The sequence below is a fragment of the Primulina tabacum genome, chromosome 3 (assembly GCF_025594145.1).
Source record: "Primulina tabacum isolate GXHZ01 chromosome 3, ASM2559414v2, whole genome shotgun sequence".
Taxonomy (NCBI): Eukaryota; Viridiplantae; Streptophyta; class Magnoliopsida; order Lamiales; family Gesneriaceae; genus Primulina; species Primulina tabacum.
Genome location: NC_134552.1, coordinates 3,082,118 through 3,099,762, shown reverse-complemented (window position 1 = coordinate 3,099,762; position 17,645 = coordinate 3,082,118). Strand labels below are relative to the sequence as shown.

Sequence of the window (17,645 nt, the reverse complement as noted above, 5' to 3'; positions counted from 1 at the left end):
GAATTTGCAAATGAAAATTTACAATCAGCAACAAGAAGAAAATAAAGACAATGATGAAAATCAAATAAATTAAAAGAAATTGATACATCATATTGTGTCATCTTCCAATGAAAAAATCGTCGAATTAATACAACAACTCAAATGTAAAATGCATCAAGATCAAGTAGTTAAATTTTTTATTGTTATAAACTATGTTCTTTTTTTGCTTTTAATATTTGAAATGAGAAGTTGCTTGTTTTAAATTTTCTTACTATAAATTGTCATTTTGCTTCAAACATCTAAAATGTGAATGTGTGTTTTAAATTTTATTATCATAAATTACATCTTTGCTTTCAACACGAAAATTTATATGCTTTAAATTTTATATATTTATATATTATTGTTATAAATTATGTCCTTTTATTTTCAACATTTTAAATAAGATAGTTTGTGTTAAATTTTATATATTTAATTGTGTATTAATGTGAAAAGGTAAAAAAAAATGAGAAAAATTACAATTTAAAAGTTTGAGTAAAATAGTTGTCCAAACACCTTCTTAATTATTTTTAACTTCAAAATTGTTTTCTTAAAAATAGTTATCATATTGAAAAATAATATTTAAAATGTGTCTATTGAATATTTGAATGTTGAATATTTGAATGTTGAAAATAAAAGTTGTAAATATTGAAAATTAGTGTGTGATGATGTAGGTAATGATGTATTTTATTTTTGGATTATTTGTAAAGATTTCCTATAAATAGATCTCTCATTTGTGAAGAAAATCACAATTGAGTAGAGAGAAAAATATTATAAAGTGTGTAGTTTGGTAAATTTTGAGAGTTTGAGATGTTTACTTTTTACCATAAATTTTTACTTTTTCACAACACGTTATCAGCACGAAGCTCTAAAAGTCCTCCATATTTTTTCTAAGCTCCAAACAGAAGAAAAATGTAACAAAAGTAATAATATTTATTTTACTGTTATTTATTTATTGTGTATATATTTAATATATAATATAATGTTATTATTAGAAATAATAAAAATAAATTTTTCAAAAACTTGTTATAAATCCTGGGAGGATGTTAAGACGACATCCCACACTCCCGGTAAGGGATACGACAAGTATAAAAGCCTATAAGGTTTTTAAACAAAATAACTTACGACACCTCATTATAATAATGTGATATGATATACATAATTATTTAAACATGATTAATATTATATTCACCATATTATTACCATAAAATTATACAAATACATACATTTATTTTTTGTACACCAACGGTCATAAACGGTAACAAAACGGCTAGTTTTTGCCCTATAGATATCATCTCACAAACACATTCAATCACACCAACTTTCTCTTCTTCTCTAAAAATTATTTTTCATCAAATTTTTCGAAGAAAAAAGAAGATGACTTTCTCAAAGTTATTTTTAATTATTTTGGTTATCATACTCACGAATCTTTTATTTATCGGAGAATATCCTCCTCGTGTGTTTTCTTTATTTTTACAAATACTTGTACTTGTTTTTTATCCATTACTTTGTATTGCAATATTCATTAACTAATAAAATGCATCGTAATTTTTTTAGTACCACCATGTCAAACTTGGCAAAACTCGAATTCATTGCTCTTGATATCACGGAAAAAAATTATATGCCATGGACTCTCGATGTATAAATGCATCTTGAGTCATTGGGTCTAAATGAGACCATAAAAGAAAATGGCATATCGACATCCCAAGAAAAGGCAAAAGCCATGATATTTTTGCGTTGGCATCCCATGGCTTTGTGGAAGGGATTAAAAGAAAGATTCGAACAAATGAATTTAGTGAGAAATCATCAGGCACGACCCACTGGTTCAACGACATTTCCTGAAGTAAATGTCGTAAGCAAAAATGAATTTAAATCTAGAAACCAAAATCAAAGTTATAAACAAGATTTTGGTCGAGGACGAAATCGAGATCGTGGTCGTGGATGTGGACGTGGAAGTGGTCGTGGTCGTGGTCGTGGACGCGGCCGTGGTTTTGAAAATAATCGAGATAGTTACTTTTATAACTCATCTCAAAAGAACGTCCCAAACCATCCACAGAAAAGGCATCATGAAAAAATGAGTGTTAATGAGAATCACTCAAAAAGATATGAAAGTTCTTGTTTCAGATGTGGTACTCCAGGACATTGGTCCCGTATTTGTCGAGCCCCTGAGCATCTTTGTAAACTTTATAAAGAATCATTAAAGGAGAAAGAAAAGGAGACCAAATTCACTGAACAAAGTGAACCTTTGAGTGATTCAACTCATTTTGATGCTGGAGATTTTCTGATTGATTTCTCAGACAATGATCAATTTGCTGGTGGAATAAATATGTAAAATATTTTATGTACCCATATGATAATGTTTTATTGTGTGCTATATTTTTGCATTTTATTGTCAGTAATTTTATTTCATTGCATATATTTTTTGAAGTTGAAATATGAAAAATACTATGAGCAAAGCTGAAGTTTGCATACCCGATAGTGGTAAAACGCACACTATCCTCCGAGATAAAAGATATTTCTTGGAACTAAAACCAACAAAAACAAGGGTGAATACAATATCAGGTCCTGTAGACTTGATTAAAGAATGTGGTAAAGCACAATTTTTGTTACCTAATGGTACAAAATCTTTTATCAATGATGCTTTCTATTCACCACAATCGAAAAGAAATTTGTTGAGTTTTAATGATATATATTCACATGGGTATGATAATCAAACAATGAATGAAGGGAATGAGAAATATATGTGTCTTATCACATATAAATCAGGAAAGAAATATGTGATTAAAAAACTACCAATGCTCCCTACTGAATTGCATTATACACACATAAGTCTCATTGAATCAAACATGGTAGTTGATAATTCTTCAATATTAACCAATTGGCATGACCGATTGAGACATCCTGGTTCAACAATGATGCGAAGAATCATAGAAAATACACATGGTCATCCACTGAAAGACCAGAAGATCTTTCAGAATAATAAGTTTCAATGTAAATCATGTTCTCTTGGAAAACTTATTATAAGACTATCACCAGTCAAAATCCAAACTGAATCACCAATGTTTCTTGAACGTATTCAGGGTGATATTTGTGGACCAATCCATCCACCATGTGGACCATTCAGATACTTTATGGTATTGATTGATGCCTCCAGCAGATGGTCACATGTATGTTTATTATCAACTCGAAATGTTGCATTTGCAAGATTACTTGCTCAAATAATAAAATTGAGGAATCAATTTCCCGATTATACAATCAAGAAAATTAGACTTGATAATGCTGGTGAATTTACTTCCCAAACTTTCAATGATTATTGTATGTCTATGGGAATCATTGTTGAGCATCATGTTGCTCATGTACATACACAGAATGGATTGGCTGAATCATTGATTAAACGTCTGCAAATGATTGCTAGACCAATGATTATGAAAACAAAGCTCCCTATTTCTATATGGGGACATGCAATTTTACACGCTGCTTCATTAATTCGCATCAGACCAAGTGCATATCATAAATATTCCTCATTGCAGCTTGCATTTGGTAAAGAACCAGACATTTCTCATCTGAGAATTTTTGGATGTATGGTGTATGTGCCTATTGCACCACCGCAACGAAAGAAAATGGGACCTCAAAGAAAGGTTGGAATTTATATCGGTTATGATAATCCATCAATCATTCGATATCTTGAACCTCAGACAGTCAACGTGTTCACAGCACGTTTTGCTGATTGTCATTTTAATGAGGAAATCTTCCCAATGTTAGGGGGAGAACAGAAACATACCGAAAAAGAAATTACATGGTATGTATCATCATTGTTACATCTGGATCCAAGAACAAAACAATGTGAAAAAGATGTACAACAAATTGTACACTTGCAAAGAATAGCAAATCAAATACCAGATGCATTTGCAGACACAAAAGGGGTAACTAAATCATATATACATGCTGCAAATGCCCCTGCTCGAATTGAAATTCCAAAGAAACAAATGGAAGATACTCATGATGTCATTAAACGCCTGAAGCGTGGAAGGCCAGTCGGTTCAAAGGATAAAAATCCTCGAAAAAGAAAATTCATAGAGAAACACGATGATCACAAAATAATGAATGACGTTTCTGAAGAAACACATGATGATCACAAAATAGAGAATGGTGTTCCTGAAGAAACACATGATGATGAAAATGTTCTGTCAGAACCACAAACTGACGAGAATCATGAAATCTCTATCAATTATATTAATACTGGAAAAATATGGAACCGAAAAGATATAGATGAAATTGATGATATATTTTCTTATAATGTGGCAATCGACATCATAAATGATAACGAAGATCATGAACCAAAATCTTTTGGTGAATGTAAAAATCGGCAGGATTGGATAAAATGGAAAGATGTCATCCAGGTTGAATTAAATTCGCTAAATAAACGTAATGTTTTTGGACCTATAGTCCTTACACCTGAAGGTGTAAAACCTGTTGGATACAAATGGGTTTTTATTCGAAAGCGAAATGAGAAAAATGAAATAGTAAGATATAAAGCTCGACTTGTTGCACAAGGTTTTTCTCAAAGGCCTGGAATTGATTATGAAGAAACGTATTCTCCTGTGATGGATGCAATTACGTTTCGGTATTTGATTAGCTTGGCGGTATCTGAAAATTTAGAAATGTGTCTTATGGATGTTGTTACAGCTTACTTATATGGATCACTTGATAGTAATATATATATGAAAATCCTTGAAGGATTTAAGATGCCTGAAGCACAAAGTTCAAAACCCAGGGAATGTTATTCTGTGAAATTACAAAGATCATTATATGGGTTAAAGCAATCAGGTCGAATGTGGTATAATCGACTAAGTGATCACTTGATGAAAAAGGGATATGTAAATAATTCAATATGCCCTTGTGTTTTCATTAAGAAAACAGCATCCGGATGCATAATTATTGCTGTATATGTTGATGATTTAAACATCATTGGAACGAATAAAGAAATTCAAGAAGTTGTGTCATACTTGAAGGAAGAATTTGAAATGAAGGATCTTGGAAAAACCAAGTATTGTCTGGGTTTACAAATTGAACAAAAAGAATGTGGAATGTTTGTTCACCAGACAAATTATACAGAAAAGATCCTTAAACGTTTTAATATGGATAAAGCAAATCCTTTAAGTACTCCAATGGTTGTTAGATCATTAAACATAGAAAAGAATCCATTCCGTCCATGTGAAGATGATGAAGATATTCTTGGTCCAGAAGTACCATATCTAAGTGCCATCGGTGCCCTTATGTACCTTACAAATTGTACAAGGCCTGATATATCTTTTGCCGTGAATCTGTTGGCAAGATTTAGCACATATCCAACAAAGAGACACTGGAACGGAATTAAACATATATTCTGTTATCTACGAGGAACGACAGACTTGGGACTTTTGTATTCAAAAGATGCTAATCCAAGTATAATTGGTTATGCTGATGCTGGATACTTATCTGATCCACACAAGGCACGTTCCCAAACTGGATATGTATTTACTCGTGGAGGCACTGCAATATCTTGGCGTTCTCAGAAACAAACGCTCGTAACAACTTCATCAAATCATGCCGAGATTATTGCACTACATGAAGCAAGTCGTGAATGTGTGTGGTTAAAATCAATGACCCAACATATCCAAATTTCATGCGGATTATCATCTGATAAGAAGCCTGTGATACTATATGAAGATAATGCTGCATGTGTTGCTCAAATGAAAGAAGGATACATAAAAAGCGACGGAACTAAACACATTCCTCCTAAGTTCTTCGCATTCACCAAGGAGCTTGAGAAGAATAGATGTATTGATGTTCGTCACATTCAATCAAGTGAAAACTCATCAGATCTCTTCACAAAGGCACTTCCTACGTCAATATTCAGAAAGCACATATATAATATTGGGATGCGCAATCTACGAAATTTGTGAAGAATTGTTCATGTCAACATCAGGGAGAGTTTACGTGACTGCACTCTTTTTCCCTTACTATGGTTTTTATCCCAATGGGTTTTTCCAAGTAAGGTTTTTAACGAGGCAGTACAAAAACACGTAATGAAGACATCATCGTATCATGATCATCATCACAAGGGGGAGTATTGGAAAATAATATTTAAAATGTGTGTATTGAATATTTGAATGTTGAAAATAAGAGTTGTAAATATTGAAAATTAGTGTGTGATGATGTAAGTAATGATGTATTTTATTTTTGGATTATTTGTAAAGATTTTCTATAAATAGATCTCTCATTTGTGAAGAAAATCATAATTGAGTAGAGAGAAAAATATTATAAAGTGTGTAGTTTGGTAAATTTTGAGAGTTTGAGATATTTACTTTTTACCATAAATTTTTACTTTTTCACAACAATCCAAATATTTTTTAACAATAAAAACGTTTTTATAAAATAGTTATCCAAACACTTATTTATTTTAAAACAATTTTTAAAAACATTTTATAAAAAAATTGTAAAACACTTTTACAAAAACGTTTTAGAAAAACTTGTCCAAACGGAGCCTATGTTTCTACAACTAAAAAGTAGCACAAAAATCTGTCGTCAAGAAAAAAAGACACAAATAAATACCAAAAAATAAATATACCATTTTAAGCTATGATGCAGATAGTCCCAAAAGCAACCCTTCCTCATATCCCCCTTCCACCAGGAATCCAGTAAAAACCACTGATCGGAATATATTACCGAAGAAACACGCATTATTTGGCGATTGCAATCAAAAAACGCATTGAGAATCCAGCAGTTTCATCCCAAATATACCTCTTCTTCTCGTCCACAAAGTTTCACACACTAATTTAAGACAACAGTTGCGCCTGTACGTAGGACAACTGAGATCACGAAACCGGGGGAAAAATAACTCCTGAAAGATGAAACACCTTTTGTCCCTCATAAAGCTGAAGCAGTGCAAACGAGGCAAAGTTAATCATTACCTAAATATTATGCATTTTGTTGAACTTGACGGTGTAGTTGCGTGAACCAGTCGGCATAACCACTCGCACCTCCGGTCTGGTCCTCTACTAAGTTGGAAAGAAGGAAGTAACCTTCTCTAGGCTGCTCACCTTGCCTCACTAGATGACAAAGCTGATAATATGATGGATCGCTCTCCCTACATTTCTGAAATATCTTCATCAGTTTTCTTGACATTTCATTGTCACGCTGAGAAAGGCTAATCTGGATCCATAAAATACAGAGATAAATATTAATAAATGCACATAGTAGAAAACTTGCAGCAGGAAGTAGAAGAAATGTGGAACGATAAATGATGCAAAAAGCAATCACAGAACAAAAACTGGCCCCAACACCATTCCATTCATGTATTGTGATAGTTCCCATAATTTGCAAGGGAGAATTATTGAAAAAGAGAGTCACAACAATTACTAATTAATGACAACCCTATTGCTGCTGGGGATCTGATATCAATTCCACCAAGTTAAAGGTCTCTGCGTAACTTTTGGAGCAGAACTAAAATGTAGAACCCAGTAAACACAGCCCAAAATTAGATCAGAAAATCCAGGTGATGGCTTAATATAAATTTTGACTCGGGAAATAAGACTGAGTGAGCATCATGTGATTGGGTGTTCAGATGCCTACATCAAACAACCTTTTTTAATGTATGTTTCATATATATGACGGTGTCCAGATGCTTACATCAAACAACCTTTTTTAATGTATGTTTCATATATAGGACGCATTGCCATGCAGGTCTATAAATCACAAACTATGGGATTAATGTCTGGCAAAATACTTTGTTCTAGAACTAACCCACCTTTGAGAAGTCTGCACCAAGATCTTCCCCAAGCAAACCCCTAGCTATGTCAGGTGAAGCTGATCTGCCAAACCATATGACCAAACGAAAACCATCATCAAAAATATATACCCCTCTGGTGTCTAAGCTCTCCGATGTAAGTGGTAGCCTCTTTGATATGTCAAAATCATCAGCCCGGACAGATGACTGGGAATCAAAAAATCAATTTCAGAATATCAAAACATATTATTCACCAATCAAAATTTTTTTTTTAAAAAAAATGAAAGTGCAAGTAACTTACGTTCACAAGACAGTCATCTATACGCAGCAGGGAAGGATAGAGAAGTTTTAGCAATTTTTTAACAGGTAAAGCCATCATAGTATAACCAGCTTCACAGCGTTCATCAAGTTGAGCATCAGCATATCCACCACGGAGGGGTGTGGATCTAGTTAAAGCTAATGCGTACAGGGGTAAGAACTTCAGCGACTCTGGGTAAATCATCCTTCCAACCAAGCGATGTTGTACAGCATATAGATTTCGATATTCTCTAAAGGCTTTTACAACCTTCAACTGGATAAAGTTCCGAGCATCTTCCAACTTGTTGGACAAAGTTTTTTCGATTGCTGAAGATCATATTGAACCCACATTAGTCTGTACCTTAGCCCTGAACACCCCCCACCCCCCCAAGTTTCGTTTTGTTTTCCCATTTCCCATCAGGAATGGATGCTCTGGGAAGGATTGAAGAAGAAAAGACTGCCAATTACCTAGCCTGGAAAGCAAAGAAACAACCGCCCCCGTGTCGGTCAGGCGATACATTTCTCCCAAGTCTGCAACAACTGGAGCTGCTGACGTGTGTACCCTGATTCGCCTTTCTCCAGAAGATGATGTATATCTTCACAATAGTTAAGGGATTTCAAACTTCTCCCTCCAAGAAAGTTCCCAAGGTTCAAAAAAAATTCAAGAGAGACAAAGAACATGGTAAATAGCTAATTTAAAAAGATGCAGAAGATGGAATAAATGAAATATATGACCTGAGAAGCATAAAAGGGGAGAGCCTCAAACATACCTAAAACCTTACAGACATAAGTGAAACACCATACCTGCTTGACATGCAAGATAGGCCGAACCTAGATGTCATTTTTCAATTGCATAAAACAATGGTAAGACCTCATAGAGCCATGACCATGAAGTCTCTAAGTTAAAAATAACTCGAATTATAAATCATTAATCTTTTTGGAAGAAACCATCACACTAAATTCTTCACTGATAAGGATACAACAAAGCAACTTGGAAGTACACAGTCTGGGTTGTTAGAAGTGTCTCTTCAAGAGATAACTGTGCCGCATAAGCCTTATCACAATCAACAGCAGGAAGTGCTAGCAGGTCAGTGGATCTTAGCATGAAATTCCCATGAAAAGATGTGAAACGAACACCTAAAGAGAGGAAAAGGACATAATCCTTGAATATCAGAACTTAGCAAACAAAACAATTTACTACAGAATCTGAAAACTGAAAGTTCAGGCTCAACAACTACAGAAGTGTGGATTTACCTTTCCCACATCTTATGCGCATGACGGATTCCCATGCAGTCTCTCTAGTGAGATCTCTGGTTAACTCATGTCTTAACTTATCTTTGTGGATGACTGACAGGAAACTTGGATAATAATACACCTGACCACCGGTATATTTTGCCAGGGTTCCTACAAGGCATTCAAGATGGCAGTTTAAGCTTATAATTAACTGCCGCATCACAAGTGAGGTGTGAACTCAATAAATTTGTTATTTAGAATTTCAGAAACTCAGAAGCGTCGGAAAATTCAACAGAATAGCAGAGTTATCAAGCGATAGCACAATGGTATTATTTCTCTCCATTCTTTTCTAACTAGCTTACAGCCGATAACTCAAAAGGCAGCATTCTAAAAGTCAGAATATTGTACTGACGCAATGAGCTCAAGAACTTTCCTGCGTAGTACATCTTATCATGTTTCAAAGCACCACTCACAAGAAACAAACAAATCATTATTTTTTTTACCCCAGAGTGCAACTTCATCGAGCTATTCTAGGTATCAAGACTAGATCTAAGAGAGAAGAATTAGGAGTCATTTAGCACCTATTCACTCCAAACTCAAATTTCTGGTGACATTGAGGTTGCTATTTCGTGCGTGCGTGCAGCTTTCTGTTCTCCTTAGAAGCGTGCAGCTTTCTGTTCTCCTTTTTCTAATCTCTTTGTATATTAACTCTATTACAATTTTCTGGATACTGGTCTCTCATCTTTTCAGCTTAAAGGCTAGATGCACTACACATTTAAGTTATGTACCTAAGGATGCTATGTCTGTGTACTTTCCACTGAATGCATATACATTTGCTGCAATTTGATACTTGGTAAAATCAGCAGCCATCTGTTTATAAAATGGATCTTCTGGCACACGTAGAGTATGCTCCTTATCAGTTCCATATAAACGAATATCATCTCCACGCAGCCTCAGGCGACCAACACCTAGTGATGGCAGGGTATTTTGGAAAATTATCAATTTACCACCAAGTTGGCTCTGACAGAAGGAAAAACGCAAATTAAATACAACCAAATAATAGAGAACGATGAATTTAAAAATAAAATAATAATAATAATAATAATAATATCCGTGCATGTAATTCTAATGTAATAATTACAAGTCAAAGTTGAATTTGGAGCAAATAAAAAGTCAAACACACCATGACCATGAAAGCAGCTTTGAGAGCTGGACCAAATGCTGATTCTACATTCATGTTCTCCTGGAACATGGAGGGTAAACTCTCAAGGAATGCTTCCACAGCAATTCTAGATTCCGATAAGTTGACCAGAAGATCATCCGGCAGGGGAACAAATATGTCATCCAAATCTGAGACAACCATCATCTGAGGCTGCACCAAAGATGACTGATACAAAGAAAGTTTCTCGTCATTCCTAAAGCTGGGAGAACTAGAAATGCTACAAAATTGATCCTAAATGGTATTACTTGCCTTCATATTATAGAAATGGATTGTGCTATCATAAGTTAGAAATCCAATCTGTGTTCGAGTAGATCCAGGCAAGTTGTCCAGACAAGACTTAATTGTTTGGGCCACAACCTGCAAGATATCATGTGCTTCATTATTGATGATGATTTGGCAAATGTAAGGAAACAAGCTGAAACAAAGATCGCAACTATTAAAAGGACTGGTCATTCTAGACAAATACCAAGTTGGACCATCCCTCACAATCAGATCGTAAGCAGGAAAATTTAGATTACAGACCGTCAGATCAATGACAAAATACAAAATGAAACTATCAAAAAAATTATATAAGAAGTTGACAGGAATACCACATAAAACACTAGTATCAATCAACTCAATATAAAAATATTTCTTGCAACGGTATTCCCAAGAAAAGGAAGTATGTCATGGTAAAATGGCACAAATGTAATAAATGGACTAGGGTAGACAAAAACCTTTGCAGATTATATTATGATTTTTGTAAAAAATATCAATTCATGATAAGTTTTCGATCAAGTTCGAAACCACAAACTCATTTGGAAAAATAAATAAGAAAGACAAATTGATAAAGTTCTATGTACAGGAAAGTGAATAGAGAATTGATCATACCAATTTTTGACACCATAATCCATTAGCCACTCACAATAATTTGATATCAATTATATGTGATCCATAAATGTACCAATTTCTAACGAACCTCTGATTTAAACAAACTTATCATTAAACGCAAGCAAAGTTTATTTTAGCATAAAAATAAAGTAAATATTTTATGCAATGGCTATAAAAATGGAATTTAATAAACTTTTACTGATGATAATAGAGTTTTTTAAGAAATTCATCTGTCGATAAATTCAGTTCAACCAAACTTGTCCAAAACCTGTCCATATGGAGGCCATAGAGCTTAATCTTCAACTGAGTGCTGTACATCAGCATTGATCGTTTAACACAAAATGATACATTCTCACCAGTTGGCCTGTTCATCACTGCCAGGTTAAAGCCCATATCTGTATTCTTATTCAGTCTAACCGATTTACCACTGCATTCCAACTAATTCTTAAGATATTTTCGCTCGGAAAATCCATGATTTTTAATCTAAATAGAAATTCAATATCACTCTTTGTAGAAGAAGATCAAGGCATCAATTTTAAAAACTCCCGTCTACTGTTGGAGAAGACTCTACACCTGAAGTAGGAAATCCATATTTCATACATTGACAATACCCTGATAATAAATACGAACGGAAATAAAACTTAACTGTAATTTAATACATTCTCAGAATCCAAACTACTTTTTAATCCAACACATTATGAAAAGATTTTTAACAGCTATACCAAAAGTCCTCAAGATCCAAATTCCATTTTCCACTTCATGCATTAAAAACAATTATGTTCGTTTGGCATAGAATGTTATCTGACCAAAAGTTTTGATTTCTCTTTACATTAAAGCATTAGTTTTGACAAGGAATCTAAAAAAATATAAGATCACAAACATCTTTCTTGGTGTATGGTTTGTGTTCATATTCACAACAATGTGGAAGACTTCTCTCTTTAGGCTAAAAGAAAATTATGACACTTTACATTCTTGCATCACATAACACTTTTTTTTCCTCCGTCATGCCATATCCGTTACATAAATCTGTATAAAACGGTGACAAATATGGAAAGATGTAGCATCATGCTGACATAAAACTAGATTTCCAATGTGAATTATTATTTGGGTGGACAAATCAGAATAACAAACCGCAAATCACGAAGCTATAAAATTATATGATTATAAATGGAAATGTTACCTCAAGCATTCCACTTTGAACTGCAGATATCGACACGTCAATAAGAAAAAAATACAGTGGCGGCATCGGAGGGCGGACCATGTATTCAACTGGAGCAATAAACTCAACACTACCCTTTGTCAGCTCAGGTCGTTGATCCAGATCAACTCTTCTGCCATTAGCATCCACATGAGCAAAGTATTCACCAGGAACTGAACATGAGGAGCTAAGATAAATCAATTCACATATATTGACGGTAATGAAACAAAAAATTAACAAGGATAAGCCACTGGCTTAAAAATTTTGGCAGTAGACATATAGGAAACAGGAAGCGAGAATTGAAACGAGTCTAAACTCCAGGGCTGTGCGTAGACATGCATTAGCTGTCATTAAATTAAGAAGTTTCATTACACCAAAAATGGCCTATTTTATAAAGGCATATTTAAGGCAATTATGTTAGCACCTTGCATGACAAACTTCATGCTTTCTGGTAGCTGCTGCTCCATGGAACAGTAAAAAGACAAGAATTTGCAGGCAACTACCAAATGTACGAGAAAAACAAAGATTAAGACCGAACTGGGATGGACAGATTCCAATATATCTCCTCTTAGAAAAAGAAAAATAAAATCGCGGATGAAAAATTGCCAGTCCACACAATATTTAGACACAGAGTCGACGAGCATTTTTCTCTCTCTGCATTTGTTTAGTTCTATTTGGTACACATAAATTGGCCAAACCATTTAACATGCTCCTTGAACAGAAAACAAAAGCCTAAATAAATATGGAAAAATGCAAGACTCTCAACAGCAGATATAAGGCATGATCCCAAATACCCAAAAATGAAAAGATATATTATAGCTTCTTAATTACCATCATTCAGCAGTGAACATATATTGCACCTCCACTTTCTTCCATGATCTGTGAAAGTAACATATGGATTCACATACGTGCGGCACCTTCGACAACGAATTATTCCTGCGGTGCCAAAATTGACAATGGGAACCTCATCCTGAATGAAAAATTAAGTTACAATTAGAGCAGAATAGAGATATTTTGAATCAACGAATACAAGACGACGGACATTTTTGGTTGATGTATACATTGGGCTAATAAACATAACATCTAAAACGCAGTTGAGACTAACCCCAATAGGAGATTCTGCCAAAGGACAAACAACTGCCCCAAGTCCCAAATGCCACCTTGAAGCTAGAGACTGAGAATTTGGTATGCCACCCGTTGTCAGTCGCAAAACTCTAGAGTCACAGTTCAGGGGATACATCTCAGCTAAAGACTTTGATGCCACATCACCATCCAATGGCCTTGGTAATGCTTTAACATCAAGTCCAGAGTCCAATGATCCTGGCACAGACCCAAGAGAGAGTGAACTAAAATCTTCAACCAATCCTTGTGAAGAAATAGGCGGTGCCATGCCATGAAGCTGCACTTGGTCCCTTGAATAGGGGACTGATGAGGTTGTAACTGGAGGACCTGGCATATAACCTCTTGGTTGAGCAACAAAAGGAGCTGGATGAGGGGGTGGAGCATAGCCTCCTGCTTGTGATGGAAATGGAGGCCGCACCGGAGGAACTTGAGCACTAGAATAAGGTTGTGCACTAGCATAACCTGGAAATGCTGACTGAAAGGTGCCTCTAGCAGTGGCCTGAGACGGCCCCATCGTTGGTGAAATTGGCAGGACATTTTGCCTGGATGGAGAGAATGGTTGATCTGTAGAGGGAGGGATAGTTGAGTAGAATTGTCCAGTTTTAGTGTTTTGAGGAGGAGATCCCATTGATATAGAAGGTGGTTGAGGCTGTGAAAAAAAAGAAGCTTCGGATGAAACTGAACCTCCTTGTAGTCTGGTTGGTGGAGGTACAACTGGAGGACCTGAAAGCGAGGCTCGTGGGTGTTGCGTACGATCTGTTGAGGGTAATGGCGGGGCTGGAAAACGTTGGAATCCTGTAGTTGGTGGTCCATATGATGATTGTAATGATGGAGGTGGCCTAATCAATTCATTAGGCCTGACAGATGGTGGAGGTCCAAAGCCAAGAGATTCAGATCCAACCAAAGGTCCAGCAGAAAAAGGAAGGGTTGGAAATTGAGAGGAAGAAGGAGGTGCAGGTCTGAAGGCAGATGCTTCAGAACCAAGCACAGGACCAGACGATAAAAAAGGTATTGTACTCTGTGGGGCAGAAAAAGGAGTGCTAGCTGGCCTTAATGGGTAATTTGGACGATTGGGATTTTCGGTCCCCATTGCCTTAGCTTCTGTAATTACAGCATGCGCGATTTATTAAAAAGATAGATACATGGCATAAAGCCATCTGTTAATGCAACACATATCAGGGTGAACACTCTTAAATCTGATACCCTTAATTCTATCATTTTAACTGCAATAGAGTAGAAGAAAGAAGTATGGATATTTAGGCCCTTTAGAATTTTTCTTTTCAATTAACTACATACTACATAGGGAAAAAAACTTCTCCTGGTTTAGAGGAAACTACAAATGAACTGTGCGTGTCAGTAGTATCTTTACTATCAATATTTGATAATTGTTAGTTATCTTAGCTTTCACTATGATGCTATTCACATTTAACTAATCTTGGGCAGTAGATATAAATTTTAGCAACACAAGCAAACGCAATTTGATTGATTTGTCCATTTTGCTTTCTTTTCTGTGTCCGCGATATTAAACAAATCAGAATTAAACCAAATCAATGCATGAGCGATTATACCAAATTTCTACCACTTTACTGCATAATAAGTGGTTATAAATAAAACAAAACCAGCCAATACAAGTTCTCGATTTTTCCTACCGTGCATACACTAATTGGCAACCAAACTCTGTAAAGGAAGGAATTATAATTAAACTCAATCTGCTATCATATCACAAAATATTTACACTAGAACATCGGGAGCACTTCACACTGAATCTACGGACAACAAATCTCGGAAAAAAGACAAAATACACGAAAACTTTCCAAAAAAATTTAAAAAACAATGATTCGCCAACTTCAACCTGTCGCAATAATTTAATCACCAATCAAATAATTCAATTTCAATGTAGAGCCTACCTGATCAGAGATCTCTCCAGAGAGAGAAAGAGAGAGATCGGGAAAATTCCAGTGCAGGCGATCGAACAGATGAAAGACGAATTTGAGCTCTCTGAGTCCTTGCTCGTTCGAACAAGGCCGACTCCCACCTGTGGTATAAAGTATGTACGTCATAATTTAATTTAAATAAAACTATATAAAATGAATATTTTTAGCCCAGAATCGCGTCCCCATTACTAATTAAATAAGTTTGGTGATGTAATTAATAGGCCCAGGTATGGCCGTTTTAGGCCAAGCCCAATAATAAAAGACGAAAATAATGAATTTTGTTTGCAAAAGATTATGCTCGAGAAAATTTTATAGATTATGAAAAGGTGTGAAAAAATAAAAGTAGATGGTGTTTGAAATTAGAGTAAGTTTTTTGTGAGATAGTTTTGTGAATTTATACTTGTGAGATGAGTCGATTCGATTAATATTATGAGACATGTCGAATTGATATATATCTTGAGTAAAAATTAATATTTTTTAGTCGATTCGATTAATATTATGACACATGTCGAATTGATATATATCTTGAGTAAAAATTAATATTTTTTATATAAAAATATTATTTTTCATAGATAAATCAGATATGATATCGATCTCACAAAATTAATTTGTGAGACAGTATCATAGTAGTTTTTGAGTCAAAAAAATAGGCATTGACCAATGATTTCGGTTTAGATAAATCTAGTCAGAGAAATATGTAAAGTTATAGTAAATGAATAATGAGTCCAAGTATCGATATTATATAAACTAATATTTAATTACTAGAATTTTTATCACTTAACTTGAACTATATAAAAAAATGAGCTAAACTAAATTAATATACTAAGACAATTGCAATTTAATATTAAGAATTCAATGATCAAGCGAGAATTCAACTTCAAATCAATTACTACGACACACAACGTTATCAAACTCTACTATGTTGACATGTATAAAAATCCAATTAATTATTAATTTTTTGCGCAATCATCGGGAAATCCCTGATTATTTATTTAACGTTCATCCAGTTAATAAACCTATTTAAATCTAAAAATCTAATTATTCATAATTGAATTAGATTTAAATGCATTGAATCTTTGTGAAATATCAGTTTTCACCTAAAACCACAAGTTGAAACCGAATACTATTTCTAGTCAGTTTAACCATGTATTGATTAACGTCTTTGTTGTTATATTTAACCAATCCACTTCTGATTCGTGAATAATCATTAAACATGTAAATAGATGATCAAACTAGTAACAAAAAATATTAAACCAACGACAATTAATAACTAAAATCAACAAAAATAATATATTTAAATAAATAAAAAATCAAACAAAGTATTATTTGACTATATCATGATTTTAGTCTAAATATATTTCATAAAATCAAAACAAAGTAAAAACATCATGTTTGAATTCATAAAATAAATTCTAGGATGGAATAAGAAAATATAGGTGTGGTTGACGTGATCCTCCTTTGAAGCTGTCTTCTTCCTCTTTCTCAAACTCTAGCTTCTTTGTTCCTCCAATTTCCTCTATTCGTCTTGCTGATGTACGTGATTGTTATATTAAATCCTTCTGTTTTTTCTCCTTTCTGTTATTATACATAAAGTTTTCTTCTTTTTACGTTAATCTGCAAGGCCCGAGTTTCAAAAACCCAGAAAACTCTTCTCTTATTTTCTTTTCCCAAATTCCTTCTTATGTGAAAGAATTCTGAAATTCCAAAAGTTTTATTTTCCTTCATTTATCGTCTCACGTTAATGACAAGGAAAATAAATAAACAATCCTTTTCAAAAAAAAAATTCAAAATTTCCTTATCTCATAAAGTGGGATTCCACATACATATCTAGATTTTGCAAAATTCCTCGTCTCTTATCATTGCTTCCATGGCGTTTGACAAGAGTAGGATAAATAAAACAAAAAACAAAAAAACTTTTATCTCCTTATTTATAGTTTTTTTTTATTGGGGTCTTTCTCACTTGACATTGAATTCTTTGATTTTATC

The 17,645-nt window shown here is 34.2% G+C and overlaps 1 protein-coding gene across 1 annotated transcript; it reads right to left on the bottom strand.

Moving 5' to 3' along the window:
- Window positions 1-6,606: 6,606 nt before the first annotated feature.
- On the bottom strand, window positions 6,607-15,792 carry LOC142539342 (protein transport protein SEC24 A-like). The gene is made up of 13 exons (XM_075644743.1): window positions 15,633-15,792; window positions 13,709-14,826; window positions 13,435-13,573; window positions 12,586-12,776; window positions 10,785-10,892; window positions 10,497-10,700; window positions 10,102-10,333; window positions 9,335-9,484; window positions 9,061-9,217; window positions 8,549-8,676; window positions 8,085-8,407; window positions 7,805-7,990; window positions 6,607-7,209 (listed from the first exon to the last, which is right to left on the bottom strand). Exons 2-13 carry the CDS (start codon window positions 14,813-14,815, stop codon window positions 6,976-6,978), a joined length of 3,159 nt encoding a protein of 1,052 aa, XP_075500858.1. The 5' UTR covers window positions 14,816-14,826; window positions 15,633-15,792; the 3' UTR covers window positions 6,607-6,975.
- Window positions 15,793-17,645: the final 1,853 nt, after the last annotated feature.

Excerpts from the sequence above, each read along its gene's own strand:
- LOC142539342 (XM_075644743.1), bottom strand. The coding sequence starts at position 14,815 with ATGGGGACCGAAAATCCCAATCGTCCAAATTACCCATTAAGGCCAGCT. Across the intron at positions 12,777-13,434 it reads ATGTTCACTGCTGAATGATG|TTCCTGGTGAATACTTTGCT; the intron begins GTAATTAAGAAG and ends CCTCATGTTCAG. Across the intron at positions 7,210-7,804 it reads TTGGTGCAGACTTCTCAAAG|ATTAGCCTTTCTCAGCGTGA; the intron begins GTGGGTTAGTTC and ends TTATGGATCCAG.